This window comes from Magnolia sinica, chromosome 18 (genome assembly GCF_029962835.1).
Source record: "Magnolia sinica isolate HGM2019 chromosome 18, MsV1, whole genome shotgun sequence".
Taxonomy (NCBI): domain Eukaryota; kingdom Viridiplantae; phylum Streptophyta; class Magnoliopsida; order Magnoliales; family Magnoliaceae; genus Magnolia; species Magnolia sinica.
Window position 1 is genome coordinate 3,196,256 of NC_080590.1, and position 16,499 is coordinate 3,212,754.

General features: G+C 40.3%; 1 protein-coding gene and 1 non-coding gene across 4 annotated transcripts; one reads left to right on the top strand and one right to left on the bottom strand.

Annotated features, from left to right (window-relative positions):
* The first annotated feature begins 333 nt into the window (after nucleotides 1–333).
* Nucleotides 334–11,718, top strand: LOC131233325 (uncharacterized). 3 transcript variants are annotated; one of them, XR_009165170.1, is made up of 3 exons: nucleotides 334–869; nucleotides 9,773–10,043; nucleotides 11,154–11,584. XR_009165170.1 is itself a non-coding variant. In XM_058229996.1 (2 exons), exons 1-2 carry the CDS (start codon nucleotides 9,789–9,791, stop codon nucleotides 11,550–11,552), a joined length of 654 nt encoding a protein of 217 aa, XP_058085979.1. In that variant the 5' UTR covers nucleotides 9,774–9,788; the 3' UTR covers nucleotides 11,553–11,718. The 3 variants fall into 3 exon arrangements, 1 of the variants encoding a protein (XP_058085979.1); XR_009165169.1 differs by lacking the exons at nucleotides 9,773–10,043; nucleotides 11,154–11,584 and adding an exon at nucleotides 2,807–2,977 and having other exon boundaries at nucleotides 334–964; XM_058229996.1 differs by lacking the exon at nucleotides 334–869 and having other exon boundaries at nucleotides 9,774–10,043; nucleotides 11,154–11,718.
* TRNAG-GCC (transfer RNA glycine (anticodon GCC)) lies at nucleotides 10,526–10,596 on the bottom strand. Its single transcript has one exon. It is a non-coding gene; the product is annotated as a tRNA-Gly (tRNA).
* Nucleotides 11,719–16,499: the final 4,781 nt, after the last annotated feature.

Sequence of the window (16,499 nt, forward strand, 5' to 3'; positions counted from 1 at the left end):
TGGATTTATGAAAAACTGCACGGCGGGTCCCACCTAACTTCCACATGCAGGAAGAACTTCCGAAAGCTTTCGGCGTGCAACCCGCGTCCCTGGTCTTGGGTTAGGCCGGGGCAAGGGCCGCACCTAATCCGCTCCCCAATTAGTCGGGATAAGGCTTAGATGACGACGATGACGATGTATGCCACGTGTACATGTTCGAAGTATTCTCTACAAGTGCCCGAGTATCATCCATCATACTCCGCCAGAGTATCAAAGTTTTAGCCCAAAAAAGGGCATTTTTTCTCTTCCCACCGGGTGAAGGGTAAAGGGGTAAGACTCTATTTCGGATAAAACTCTATTTCGTTAAGAAAAAAAAAAAGCCCTCGGCTTTTGAACGAACTAGCAGCAGCAGATGGCGAGCGGAGCCCTCAGCTTCAGCACCTCCCTCCTACCGTCCTCGGGCCGAGTACCGATCCGTACAAGCCCGAACAAGATCGGGCCCAGGGCTCGAACAGTCACGGCAAGGTTCGAGAAACCGCTGGAGGAGCTCTACCACGTGCGGGTGGAGAGAGGGGTACCGAAGAAGCGGCTGGAGGAGCTGGGCGTCTCTCGGTGGTCGATGTGGAAAACCGGCAAGTGCCGGTTGCCTTGGGACTGGCACGTGGACCAGCTGGTCTATATTGTGAGAGGGGAAGTGAGGGTCGTGCCCGAGGGCGGCAAGCGGTCGATGCGGTTCGAGGCCGGCGACGTCGTCCGCTACCCCAAATGGTTCGAGGCGGACCTCTACTTCGACGGTCCGTACGAGGAGCTCTATCGGTTCCTTGCCTACGGCGACGATTGATTCACGTGGTTGGCCCTAGATCTCGAAGGTGATGTGGTGTCCATCTTAGGTCAGTGAAGATATCTTGTTTCTAAGGTTTTTTTTTTCTTTTTTTCTTTTTCGGTGGTATGGTTTTACCCTCTAAATTTTGTAAATTTAGGGCCTGTTTGGATGCCTGTAACTTTTTTAAGTTGTAAGAATGTCACATGCAGGTATTCTGTTTGGATATAAGCTGTAACGTACTTACAGTTAACTTACTTTTTGGGCCTGTTTAATTTTTATCGTTTCACCGGGAAACGGTAAATACCCTGGAAATGGCTTATTATTACCGTTTCACCTGTTTGGATATTCATGGGAATTTCATTCTTGGAAACTGGTTCAAAAGTAGTAGCGGCCATTTTAGGATTCCATCTTGATGTATATGACATATCTGTTCCGTCCATCCATTTTATCACAACATTTTGAGATATTCGAAGAAAAATGAGGTTGATCCAACACTCAACTGGCCCATACCAAAAGAAACAATGGCCTCAGGAAGTTTTTAACGGTAAGTATTTGATTCACATTTTTCTATGGCGTGGTCCACTTGAGCTTTGGATATGCCTCATTTTTTTGGCTTATATTATAAATTCATCATGGATGAACGGTATAGATATATGATATGCATCACAGTGGGACCCATAAATATTTCACAATATTTGCCGTTTTTACCCCAAAAAGTAAGTCGTCAAATCAATTATAGGGAAGAGTGTGGCAACTAAGGAGGGAAATATTTATTACCATTCATGGGGCATTTCCCTTGGGATTGGAAAATCAAACAGGCCCTTTGTGTTTGGATAACTTGAAACTTTATTATAGGTAATAAGTTGCATATTCACATTAAGTAGAGCTTGAAATAGTGAATCATTGAAAAATCAGATTTACACGTTAAAAAGATTGGATAAAATTATTCCATTTTATCAAGCCCATGTAAATGAATAGTTTGGTTGATTCTTAGGCTAAACAAATCAATAGGTAGGCCATAAAAGTGGGCTCATCATATGTTAAAACAGATTTGGGACCTGCACGGGGACAAGTTGCACTGACCAACATGCCTCACTTATACAAAATGAATAATGGAATGTGGGCCCCACCATGATGTATTTGTTTTATCCACGCCATCTATCCATTATTCTAGATCATTTCAAGAAATCAACCCAAAAATAAGGTACATCAAAATCCTAGGTGGACCAAATCACTAGAAACAATGTTGATTGAATGCCCACCATTAAATACTTTTGGTAGGCCATTGATGTTTTGGATCAAACTGATATTTGTTTTGTTCCCTTCATCCAGGTCTTTCTGACCTAATCAACAGGTTGGATGTGAAACAAACATTACAGTGGCCTAAGGAGTTTTAACGGTGGACTTTCAATCATTACTATTTTGTGTGGTGTGGTCCATCTGAGATTTAGATATGCCTCATTTTTGGAATCTAGCCCTAAAACAATCCAAAATAATGAATGGACGGCATGGATAAAACAAATACAGGATGTTGGACCCCACAGACCATCGGACGTTACCCACGCCTCTAGCCAAACTGCCTTTGTCAACCCCGATGAAAAAAAAAAAAAAAGGAAAGGAAAACCAAAAAAAAAAAAAAAGGAAAGAAAGAAAGGGGTTTTCTAACCCCGCTGAAGTTGGATCAGAGAGGGAGAGGGAGAATGAGACTGAGAGAGGGAAACGGAGGCCTTCACTCCATCTGAGAAGGTAGGTACGCTTCTTCAATGCAGGTGCGATTCTTCTCAACGATTTTCATTTCAAAATTTTCAACCGTTAGTTACAGGTAACTTGAAAAACGACTGTAGCGCTTGTAAGATTTTCGGCTCTTTCTCCTGTAACTTAGTTGCAGGTTGAGAGAAAGTCACCTATGACTTTCCTCCCCCAAACGTCAACTGTAACAAAGTCACCCGTAACTTACTTACATTTTAGAAAAGTTACAGGCATCCAAACAGGCCCTTACAGAAGTGGTCTTGGAATGTAGTTTGAAACTTGATGCCCCACGGTTATCTTCCTGCGGGTTGCTGAGCGGATGGGAGAGAGTGCCCTTTTCCAAGGGTATTTCTGTAGTTTTAAGCATTATACTGTCCGTTTTTTTAGTAGATGATATGACAAAATTGCCCTCAAAATATTTTGGAGCGTCTGGTTTTATGAAAAACTTAGCTACTTTGGTAGAGCGTGATACATGATACGCAGGCGCTTAGGAATTACTTAGAATTTGCGATCGTGGAATACAAGCAGTCAAAAAAACTGTCCAAATTTACGCGCCCCCGTATAGATGTATCACGAACCAAAAATTAAGATTGTTTTATTATCTCACTATGGTATTGGTGGGCATTTATTGGACGGTTAAGAATGAAATATATCCAACGGTCCAATTTTTCTGCAAACAAGGTCCACCAATCAGAGGTCGGGATTGTTCAACCTATCTGATCTTGGAAATGTGACCTGGAGACAGAGGACTGCACAATCTAGTCAGTTTATCCAGTTAATATATGCCATGTGTACAATTTCTGCGTATCGAGCATCGCACGTAGCCTGGTAACCTGTATGATGATCTTGAACATTCATTTGGATGGTCCCACCATACACCTGGCCGTCTACAGTGCACAGAAATGTTCTACCGGCTTACTAACTGGCTGGACAATCCCAGCCATGTGATCGGTGGCTTGCAAAAGTACACATCGATTGGACGGTTGCGGTTGTCCAATCCGTGCCCATCTACCGTGGAGTTCACCTGACAGATGGACTATTCCTTTCAACGTAGCAGTATAGGTATCAGGTGGGATTTTCATGAGCCACTTGATTCTTTCCCATTCCAAAGGAGGAACTCTGTGATTGGTTAACTTCATCTTTTATTGGGACAACTCCTAGTTTGCTTTGGATGATCTTAGTCTTAGTTCTATCCTTCCTCACATTCTCAAACTTTGATTTTAATATCCTCATCTTTGTAAACATTCAATCTCTGCTCAACATCCTTTTCATCACACAACAACATCCTCCAAATATTTAGCTAGCAAATAGTTGTTTTATATTTCTCAAGTTTCATAGGCATTCAATGATTACAAAACACTCTAGAAGTCCATCTCCACTTCATCCACTTAGTTCTAATAATATTGGAAATATTCTTGTTGACCTTCCATCCTTTTGAATAAAGTCATGGTACCAAAACACCTATCTTTGAGGAAAATCTCGATCATTGATTTTAAATAAAGTCTTTCCTCTGTAACTATCTTACTAAGATATCATTATAAATACTCCGTTTTGGTTCTGCTAATTAATAAGCCTTTAGATTGTGGAGCCATCCTGCAAGCCTTCAATTTAGCATTTATGCCCTCTCTAGTCTCTTCAACTAATGCTACATCAGCCAAAAATAAGATGTGCTAATCACCTCATCTTGGATACTAACAACTTATTTATCCATAACAAGTACAAAAAGGTTAAGAGCTTAATATGACCCTTAATAAAGACCCTCTACTACTGAAACTCACCAGTCTCACCATAGGCCTTTTTAAAATTTTGTGGGTGCATCCTGATTATGTTTTTAATGATGATATAACCTCTTGGGACCCCTTTCCTCCTCATCTAGCACCATATAGCCTTCCCAAAACTCTATTTTTATGCTTTTTCTAGAGTTTTGGAAACCGTGTAAAACTTCTTTCCCTTGTCTGGGTAATTTTCCATCAATTGCTTAAGCAGAAAGTTAGTTTCAAATATTGATCTCTCTTGCATAAAGCCAAAGTGATTTTCTATTTTTTTTTTCCCTGCTTATCTCAATCTTTATTCCAATACTCTATTTGAATGCTTCATTATATGGCTCTATAAGTTTGATCCTGCAATAGTTGGTGTAACTTAGTGCATTCCCTTTATTCTTGTAGAAAGCTATTATGGTGCTACTCCACTCGTGTGGCATTTCTTGGCTTGTAATTTTTTTAAAAAAAGCCCAAGTAACCAACATAATTCAATTCCACACAGTATTAAAAAAGTTATAGGTGGTGTGTTCCCACCTCTCTCTCTCTCTCTCTCTCTCTCTCTCTCTCTCTCTCTCTCTCTATATATATATATATATATATATAATGCCTAATATCATTCACCCGGTTAACCTTGCTTTATGGGACAAAATTTTAGGTAGTCAAGGAAATATTCATAAGATGAATGTAGCTGAAACAAGGATGTTGAGAAGGATGCGTGGGAAGATGAGGAAGGATAGAACGAGAAATTAATGTATTCGAGCGAGTTTAGGAATAGCACTAATAGGTAATAACATGAGGGAAATTAGACTTAGATGGTTTAGTTTGGTGTGACAGTGAATGAGAACCATGCTGGTTAGAAGGACTGAGTTGGTACAAGTTAAAGGCTCTAAAAGGGCAAGGGGAAGGCCTAAGGATGTGGAAGGGGTAGTAACTATTAAGAAAAGACTTGATGATCTATGGTCTAACTCAAGGTGTTGCCCTTAAAAGAGTGGAATGGTGCAACATGATTCATATAGCTGAACCCAATTAATGGGGATAAGGTTTCAATGATTATGATTTTTGCACTTCTATATGTATATCTTCTCTCCCCATAGCCTTTACTTTCCTTGTCCTTGTTAAGATTAGTTTGCCTGAATGCTATGATAATAAACACATGCTCCTAACCCATAGGGTCCGATGCTTCTGGTTTTATCCCTGTGCCAGCATCATTATACATCAACCTCCTCATCTCTACCTTATTTTATTATTTTTATTTTTTCTCAAAGGTGGGAGCACATGTGAATTCATGTACAGCAGGGGGTCTTAGGCTATTTTTCGCCTCAGCCCCCGCTCAGTGGTTTTTTTTGTAAGCTCAATTCTCCTTGTCAATGAAAATTTGAGGAAAAAAAAAAAGGGCCACTCTCTTCATTACAGGAACTAGAAAAAAGAAAAAAAAAGAAGCTAGCTGTACAAAATTCAGGTGGGTGACACAAAATAACTGGCCCTCACCTATCATATAGCCTCAATTAATAGCACAAAGCAAAAGATAAAAAAATATCATCTAGGAGACATCAAGAGCTCTCCCGACACACCAAAACAAATGGCAAAGTAGGGCAGCAATAGACAGAGCTCTCTGGCTTCACCGAGACTAATTGATTCTCACCTCGTACGCATTCAAAGTGGTTTATATTTCTCCTTTTCCTCTCCTTCCTCTCCTTTTTTTTAGTTGTTTGTAGATATCTTTCTCTATCAAAGTCTTAATCTATCATACAATTTGTTATAAGATTTATACTTGACCTTGCTACTTTCTAATCTTCCTTATCAATTTGATAGATTTTGAGGTGCTTCAAATTTCTATCATCTACAACTCTTTATAATTTCTCATCTCTTTGCTACTTACCTTATAGATCTTATCCTTGACTACCATGTTTTAATGTCCGCCTTCTCACTTTTGGGTTCTCTAGACAATTCTTTCTCCACTCCTATGCATTCAACGTCTCCATCGACATCTTCTTGACTAAATCTTTATGTGATCAACATCTCTATCCAGATCTTCCTGTCTTAATCTTTTAAGATTTACCTGCCTTCTTTTATCACTTCTTCTCTAAATGATATTAATCTTTCTCCTTTTAAGTTCTACCATCTTATTCTTAGGCAACTTCTACTCTCATACCTTCTTCATTCTTTCTTTCTTTCTTTCTTTCTTATTGCTAAGTTACATGTTATTGCAAGCACAAGGATTGCCACTTTTGAATCATTTATTTCGTCAGAAATCATGCCCCTCATGTACCCTGTCATACCATTAATATCATTCGCTGCGTGCTCGCTTATCTTTTCATCTGTAGATACATTTTACTTGTTTGGTGATTGAATAATCTCATACAATGCTTTTCAAAATTGCCTTTTGATACTTAAGGTGCACGCACTAACAATATTAATTATATCCTCAACCAAATTTTTTCTCTTGAGCTCTTCTATTCTATCATTCAAGCCTTTATCTACAACTATCCTTTCCTTTCCTCCTCCTCAGTGTTGCCCATTCCTGCATACAACCAACTGTAGCCATCTTGAATCCTTTAGCTTTTGTTCTATTCCACAATCTCCTATAAGCATGCTCTATCGGCCCTTGTTCTGTCTATTGTTTCTATCAGTTCCACACTTGTATGTGAACTTCTCTCTTTCCAAGTGGTAGCACATTTTTTTTAAAAAAATTATTTTTAATCATGTAGGCTCGTTCTCTTCCAATTTGACACTTACTTTCGATCCATCAAGTTAGGTTGTTGGATGATGATACCTTTCCTTATACTATGGAGTTCTTCTCAACAAACGATTGATGGTCTTAGGACGTAATATTTACTTTTAGTCATTTTAGCTCTTCATTTTAAATACATGGTGTAGTTTCTTTGTTGTATTAATATAATTATCCATTGTTGGACTTCCAAGAATAATATCTTGTTGCCAACCTCATAAGAATCCTTCGTATTCCATTTGAAGGAGATTTGAGGACTCTCTAAATATGAGAGAGTGATTGACATAGATTATTTAAACATTAAGTATTGACGATCTTTGATATTTTTTTGAAAAGATGATGCAATTTATTAATGCCAAAGGCAACAAAAAAGAAAAAAGAAAAAAAGAAAATACAATATACAAGCCAGCCCCAAGGCTACCCACCCCAAAGAAGCACAAAAATTGTTAGGAAACCCAATTCCTGATGAACAACATAGCCAGGTTCAAGACTCTGATAACCGAACCACTCTTGCCGTCATGTCTAGATTGATTGCTCCTTCCTTCAAATTGAAACAACCCAATTGTGGCATTGGACTTGACCTTTTCACTATGCTGATTAGTCCATATATTGAAACTTAATCTATTATCACTTGCTTGAGCACATTTTGGCCCATTATGTGGCCTATTTGTGAGATCCTAAGTGGAGGACCCCACATTATCTGTGTGGCATCCCTTCTCCTGGGAGATTGTACAAATGAGAAGGATTCCTTTTCTTCTGGAAGATTGCTTTCTTCTCACTCTTTCCTCTTTGCAAAGCTTCCTTATCTTTCTTCTCTTTTTGCACGGTTTGCATGAGTTTTCAATTTTGTCAAATGGGCCCCCTTTTTTGTGATAGGGACAAGGTCGCATCAGCACATGTTGATGATCGGGACCGTTCTAAGTAGATCCGACGGGTGGGGTTGGTCAGATTTCATGGTCCCACTGGACCACATTTAACCAGAGAACAAAGGCTATTTACGGGTAGGGCTGTCAAGCGCCAGGCCTGGATTTGAACCTTTGGTCAGGTGGGTTGGGCCCAGCCAATCGACAGCACTGGGCTAATTGGTAAGTTGCAAAGTTGTGGGCCCCACCTGAATGGACCATGAGTACAAGTTGGACAAATCCTAACCATCTAATTGGACCGTAGTCCTCCATCTGGTTGTGTCAGTAGGTCTGGCCAGCCTTTCGACCCTGGCCAACCATGGGTCCGTTATCGGGCCTAGAATCCTTCCTTTAAACAGATAGCCATCGGAGGCACCCTCATTTCAGTACGGCTTCAATCTTCACCATACACGAATCCACCGTCATATACGAGATTTATTTATCCAGTAGGGCCGATGAGGGTTTCCCACCGCAGAAATCTGATGGGTCAAAAGATAAAGATGGCTAAGTGAACAGCTCAAGGCAAATTTATGTTATTTAGCATCCACGGTAGGGCCCACTAAGTGAACAATTCATTTGTATTGAAGATGGGCCATATGTCTGTAGAGATTTGTTTTGGCCACAATTCTGGGCAGTCTGCTACTTGATCCAATCCACCCATTAAGTCGCCCACACCAGGAAGATCGCGTGGCTGGAAATTTAGATCAATCTATTCATCTGGTGGGACACATGCGGACAAAAGAAGAGGTGGACACAGTCAAAATGCTGTGTGAACCACATTTGGCAGTCCACGTACTTGTGTAGGGCCCGTGGATGAGAACATCGACGGGCCCACTTAAGGAAAATGAATGTAACAGAAAATTGAGATTCACGCATGTTTCCAACCTTCAAGAATCTCATGGCACCTTTTTCGTAAGAAAGTGTCTACTACCAACGTAGATCTCAGAATAAAAACACACAAATCTCACGCTTCCAAACACCCAAAAACACTAACTAACCCTGTCTAAGCATGCCCAAAAAACGTGAGAGAGAGAGAGAGAGAGAGAGAGAGAGAGAGCCTAAATGAAAAGCCACCACGTTGTATCGGCAGCTCCTCCGTAGCCAAAGGCCAAATACCAAATACCATGGACCCTTCATCATCCTGTCCACCACCCCACAGTCACAAGACCGCACCACCAAAACTCCACAAGAAAACCAAATTCACCCACCCCTTCCTCTACACCACCTCCATCCTCCTAATCATCACCTTCCAATCCCTTGCCCTCCTCAAATCCAGCTCCCCAACAGCCCAAACAGCCCACCACCACCAATCTCCAAACCCACATCCCCAAGTGGGCCCCACATTCCACCCACTAAAGGACCCAAGGGTCCCACCCTACACCCACCCAAACAAGACATGGTTCATGAGCACCCTCACAGGCCACAGCCTGCATGGCATGCCAGAGCACTTCACCTTCCCCTCCCATCCCCCTCACAACATGACCCTCTGCATGAACACCTACCAAAGATCCTACACGCTCATCGCGGCGGGCCACTCATTCCCACCGGATTCCACAGTCCTCCCGGGCCTCACGTTCGTGGCCGACAGCTTCTACGACTACGAGAACCCATGGCACAGCCTCAACGCCCTCTCCGTCTTCTTCTCATGGATGATGGAGAATGGTTGCACCCGGCCAGCCCGGTTTGTGGTTTTCAAAAGTGGGGGTGTTGTTAAAAATGTAGGGGGGTGGATATCAGAACTCATGAAGGCCTGTTTGGGCAGTAGCAATGTGGTTTTTGATAGCTTGGAGAGACATGAAAGTGCTTGCTTTGAGAAGGCTGTGATTTTCAGGAGGGGACTTGGGAAGATGTCTAGTGAGAGGAGGCATGGGCTGTTTGAGATGATCAGATGCAAATGCTGGGATTTCTGCAATGCTACAATACAAAAGGATACAAGTGAAGGAGATAACAAAGGGGTGAGGATTACTTTGATTGGGAGGGATGGGAAGAGAGCTTTCAGGAATGAGAGTGGAGTGAAGCTAGTGATGGAGAGGGAGTGTAACAAGGTTGCTGGATGCACCTTAAAGCTGGTGCATCTGAAGAATATGAGCTTCTGTGATCAGGTATGATCTAAGCCGTCCATCTGATGGTTCCCACCAAGATTATATTTTTTAAACTTTTTTTTTTTTGCCCCCATTTGGGTGTGATCCAAGCCGTCAATGGGGTTTTTCACACCATGATTTAAAAATTAAAATTTATAAAAAATAAAATTTGTCACTTGGGTATGATCAAAGCTGTCCATCAGGTGGGTCCCACCATGTAGATGGCTCTTCCCGGAAATCAGGGGGGTCCACGTTACAAACTGGCCACAATGCTATAAACAAAAGGATGGCTCAATTGATCAAGGGCGGGGGCAATCTTTTGTCCAGGGCATCTGGATGTTGGGACCCATCCGTCTGGCGGCTTGGTTGTAGCACGCCTTTGTTCCTTTGGCACATGGGTAACGTGTAGACGGTTTCCCTTTGTGATGAACGGTGAGATTTCTTTATCAATGTGATGTGTGATTTTTGGGCCCCACAAAATATCAACTTCCAAAAAGATGAAATGCACCAGCCGGGAATCGAACCCGGGTCTGTACCGTGGCAGGGTACTATTCTACCACTAGACCACTGGTGCTTCACATGGCTTTTGATGCTCTTTCTTTTAAAGAAATCATACTACTCTGTACGGACTCCACCCTTCTACTTGGTCCACGTAAACTTCGAATCCGATCCGACCCATACATTAGATATGATCTTATTTTTTAGGACATGAGACCAAAAATAAGTACAAAAATAAATTCATGTGGGCCACACCACAAGGAACTGTTTGGGGGGAATGAACAACCACTAAAAAGTAAAACCTTCCCCACGTTGTCAGACACACCTATTGTGTATATGCCATCTAATCCATTCATCATATGAGCCCCACTAGTACGAAGGGACACAAAACCAGGACGCTATGAAATCCAGGCGGGCCACACCACGTGAATCTGAAGATCTTAGGCATGATTTTACATTGTTCCCTGCGTTCTGATCCATCTAATTTTTGGATCAGCCTGATTTTTTGTTTCTACAGTGAACATGAGGGTTAGAACACGATGGACGGGTTGGATCGAATGTACAGTTGCCATGGACCCACAGATCATATAAGCACACCTCATTTAAAAAATACATAATGATTTTGGCTTGCAGGTACAGATAATGAGGAATACCGACGTTCTCGCAACCGCACATGGGGCCCAGCTAACGAACATGATGTTCATGCCCAAAGGAAGCAGTGTCATGGAAATGTTCCCCAAAGGATGGTTGGAAGGTGCAGGGATCGGGCAATACATCTATCAATGGTTCGCCAGCTGGTCCGAAATGAACTACGAAGGTGCGTGGAGGGATACTGACGGTCTAGATTGCCCTGGTCCAGAGCAACAACGGTCCAGATGTTTTCTCAAGCAGAAGGATCAACCAGTAGGACTCAACGAGACGTTTCTCGCAGACTGGACTGCCAGAGTCATCCAGACCAAAACCCGCACTAGAACTGCTGGCCATCCCAAATCATGCTCGTGTGACGATCCGACCGTTCACCACATGCCATAAGATTCGTCTTGTTTATTTGCAAACGGAGAAGAAATATTCATGGAACTACTGATCAGGAGCATGTCAGTGGTCTACTTTAAACTTGCAAGTGTGGCCCACCTGATCAGCCCAATGTGGGTCCAGGTTCATGTATCGCCATTGGTGTGACCTCATTCATGAAAATGGCTCTACTTTTTTTTTTTCATTTTTTTTAAATTTACGCACCCACGTCGTATGGACACTCATCCCATCATCTCAGTGTTGAAACAGAGTTTATTTATCACTGAGCCATGGAGCTAGAACCGTGAAAATAGTGTCATGGGGCTCAAATGAAAATGGGTGGGCCCCTTTGTTTCAGGTGGACAATGAAACCCAATCCTTACGTCGGGAAAATAGCTTATGGTCCAACCGGCCACAAGATCAGCCAGTTACTCAAGATCTCATCGGCCCAAATTGGAAACAGTGAGCCCACCGCCCAGATGATCCCTGCATCTGATATATCATTTTCGAGAAAAGACTGGCAGAATGGCGATGGATGATACACATGCACTTGGAAATTATTTGAAATTGCATGTGGTATGCCAGAAATTTAAATTAGAATGTCCACATTATGGGTCCCAGTTTAGATGAATTGTGACCCAAAAAGATTGTTTGATCATCTAGCAATGGGATTCTTAAGACATTTATTCGACGCCTAAAAATGAAAATATCCAATAGTTAGTCTTATTTCAACAAATAATCTTAGAAATGTTAGGGATTGTTCGGTTGGGAATTTGTGGTAGCAAATCCTAAATTTGAATCAAATAGTTGAATGATAAACAATGACAAAGCATGCACAAAGGACACATAAATTTTACATGGAAAAAACCACGACACAGCGACAACAAATACTATGAAAATGAAAAAGTACAAGAAATTGATGAACTTACAATTCAGAAAAATCTTTATTTTCTCCTCTTCAAATCCTAAAAACGTTTTATCCTCGATCATTCTACCATAATCCTACAATTACACCCATGCATATAGCATAACACCTGGAATAGAAAACTGATCGCACAATTAAGCAAAACTGCACGCATCGTCCATCTTAGTATTGATTGACATCAATCAAGTAGTCCTCGATTGATCGAGCCTCATATGTTTGATCACTGGAACATGCTTAAAAGTGTCCAAAGAGTGTATAAGTATTTTCAAATATCGTTGATTGCTCAAGCCTCCAGATGAATCAACCGAACCTGTTCAAAACTGTCCAAAGACTAATTTGTATAATTTTGGGGCTCACCTGATCAATCAACCAGACTGGTCAGTCGATCAAGACCCATATTTCATGTACAGATTGAAGACTTCAAACAACAATCTCCAGAATGACTTCAATTAGCATGGACCATAACTCTAAGCTCTAACTCTATTCGCCTTCATCACAGCTTCACCATCGTTGTAATCTCATGTATACTCTATTTTCATCAAACTTTCACTAGACCTAGAGAGAGAATAGAATCTGAACTTCTCTGCAGGAACCACCTTTGTAAGCATATTCGTCAGATTCACGCTCGTGTGGATCTTCTCGAGAGTGACTCTATCTTCCCTAAGCAATTGTTGAGTAAAATGATGACGAATATCAATATGTATAGTTCTATAATGGTAAACTAAACTATTTGCCAAATTTATCGCGCTTTCATTGTTGCAATTAATCGGCACAGCCTCCTGCTAAAGCCTAAGCTCGTTCATCATTCCTTTCAACCAAATACATTCCTTGAATGCATCTGTCACTGCCATATACTCAACTTCATTTATAGAAAGAGCAACCTCAGATTTAAACTTGAACATCCAACTGATCGCTCCACTCATTAGCATAAATGAATAACCGGAAGTCGACATTCTGCTATCAACATTCCCTGCGTAATATGAAATCACATAGCCTACAAGCTTCCTCTGTGATTTTTGAAATATCAAAACTTAGTCTATTATACCTCATGGGTAAAAAAAAGTAGGCATTTCACTGCCTCACAATGTTGGTTACTAGGGTTTGACATGTATTTGCTCACAACACTGACTACATGTGAAATATTCAATCCTGTATAAATCATGACATATATCAAGCTATCAACTGCGCTCAAATATGATATATGAGACATAACGTACTTTTCTTCATCTATAATGGAACATTGTTATGAAGAAAGTCTAAAGTGAACAACATGAGGTATGCTAATTAGCTTAGATTTGTCCATCCCAAACTCCACCAATACATTCTTAAGGTATTCTACCTAAGATAACTGTAATCTACTCCTCTCCTGATATCTGTGTACATTTATGCCGATAATCTTCTTTATAAACCCCAGGTCTATCATTTTGAATGTCCCTAATAATTGAGTCTTCAATAAGTTGATGTCAGACATGCTTTGACTAGCGATAAGCATATCATTAACATATAATATCAATAGAATAAATCCACGATCACTTAGTGTATTGAAGTAGATATAGTGATCATATTCACTCTTAGTAAATCGATGACTTACCATGAAAGTATCAAATTTCTTATACTGTTTTAGGCCGTACAATGACCTTATAAACCTGCAAACCTTATTCTTTGCCCCTTGAATTTTAAACCCCTCTGATTACTTCATATACATCTACTCTTACAATTCCCCATGTAGGAAAACAATTTATACATCCATTTGTTCCAGTTCCAGGTTTTATTGGACAACCAACACCAACACAAACTTGATAGAAACCTGCTTGAAAACCAACGCAAATATCTCACTGAAGTCGACACCTTCTTAAATATATTCCCTCACTACCAATCTAGCATTGTATCTATCATGTTTCTTCTTGTAAATCCATTTAGACCTGATCGTTTTACACCCAAAGTGAAGCTCTCACGTCCCATTCTTGTATAAAGAGTCAATCTTGTCTCGCATAGCTGACATCCACTTCTCAACATCTGGGTCATCTAGTGCTTCCTAGAAGGTAGACGAATCTCCCTTATCCGTAATGAGGGTGTATACAATATTCGAGTCATCCAGTACTTCCTGAAAGATAGACAGATCTCCATCATCCATAATTAGGGTGAATGCAATATTCGAGTTATATATGTATTTTACTAATAATCTACGATCACTCAGTGGATTTCTCTTCACATGTGACAGCTCCACTTACTCTTATACCTTTTCCTGTAGCTTGGTTTCTTCTTGTGCCTCACCTTTTTTTTTTTTCCGATTTCAACGTCAATAATTGCTGATTTTTACGTTTCTTTGTGTTCGTCCTTATGTAGTAAGGAATCCTCATCAAAAGTAGCGTTATGGCTTATTGTGATTTTCCATATGACTCAGTCATACAGTTTATATCCCTTTTATACCATCATCATATCCTACAAAAGTATACTTTTACGCTCTTTGGTCCAGCTTATCTCTCTCAACTGACGGTACATGAGAATAAGCATCATAACTAAATAGTCGCAGCCCTAAGTAGTCAATATTATGACCATTCTACACTTCTTCTGAAATTTTACAATTTATTGGCCTAAACTGGTACCAATTCACTAAATAACAAGTTATGTTAACAATCTCAATCCACGACTCATTGCCTAACCCAAAATTGTTTAAGATACTTCGGGTTCTCTCTAATAAAGTTTGATTCATTTGTTCCACTACACCATTCTACTCTAGTGTGTGCCTAATTATGTTAGGTCATATGATCCCCTCATCTTTACAAATCTAGTTGAATTCTTTAAAAGTAAATTCTCTACCGTTGTTTGTCCTCAACATTTTTAATTCTCATCATGTCCGTTTTTGTACAATCGCCTTCCACATACTGAAGGTGGCGAAAAAATCAATTTTATGCTTCATGAAATAAATCCAAACTTTTCTAGAATAGTTATTTATAAACGTTATAAAAAACAACGACCCCTCCAGAAACCACAGGCGACAGCCCCTATACATCCGAAAGCACATAATCAAGCACCGATTTACTAACATATTTTCTCGAATTAAAAGATAATTGTGATTATTTACCATATATACAATGCTCGCATATATTGAAATCAATTCTTTTAAATGCATAAATCAAGCAACAATTAAAAAAAAAAAAAAAAGAACCTTTATACTGTGCCCGTTCGTGTAGCCTAAATGAGCATGCCACAAACGTGCTAATGTGGACTTCGTTATAGATGTTGTAGCTCCACTCGATAGAGTATTCCCGATCAGCTTGTAAAGGTTATCACTCCATTATACTTTCATTACAACGAGTGTCTCCTTTGAAACTTTTAATACACGATCAAACCCAGTGAATTTACACCCAAGTGCTTTAAGAGCTCCTAGTGATATCAGATTCTTCCTTAGGAAGGTCTAACAACAATCAGAATATATTTCATCCCATCAAAAACATTTTAATGCGCACCAATCCAACACCAACCACCTTACAGGCAACGCCATTGCATATAAACACCTAGTCACCATCGCAGTCGTTGTAATATGTGAATCAATTCCGATATGAGGTCATGTGGTATGATGCAACTAAATCCAAAATTCACTTATTGCTGAGATAACCGGATTTGGATGCAGTTAAAATATCACTACTACCCACCTACTCACTCAATTCCGCTGTGTTAGCCTTCTTCAACGTTTCATCTAACTTTTCTCCTTTCTGGGCTTTAGGATTTCGACAATCCTTCTTCATATGCCCTGACTTTCTGTAATTCCAGTACTTTCCCTTACCTTTCAACTTGGATCTAAATCTCGACTTACCCTTCTCGACCACACCGTTGTCCTTTTTTCTCAACATCTTCGACTGAAGGGCTGAAATGACAGTTTAGACATCAATGGTTTCCCTACCATGGCACACTGTATCTGCAAAACTATTGTACGACTCTAAAAGAGAGACAAAATTAGATGTTAGTCTTCTTCATCAATCTTCACTTCCACACTAGTCAATTTGCTAAATAATTGGTTAAATGCGATGATGTGATCATTA

Excerpts from the sequence above, each read along its gene's own strand:
- LOC131233325 (XM_058229996.1), top strand. The coding sequence starts at position 9,789 with ATGTCTAGTGAGAGGAGGCATGGGCTGTTTGAGATGATCAGATGCAAA. Across the intron at positions 10,044-11,153 it reads ATATGAGCTTCTGTGATCAG|GTACAGATAATGAGGAATAC; the intron begins GTATGATCTAAG and ends TTTGGCTTGCAG.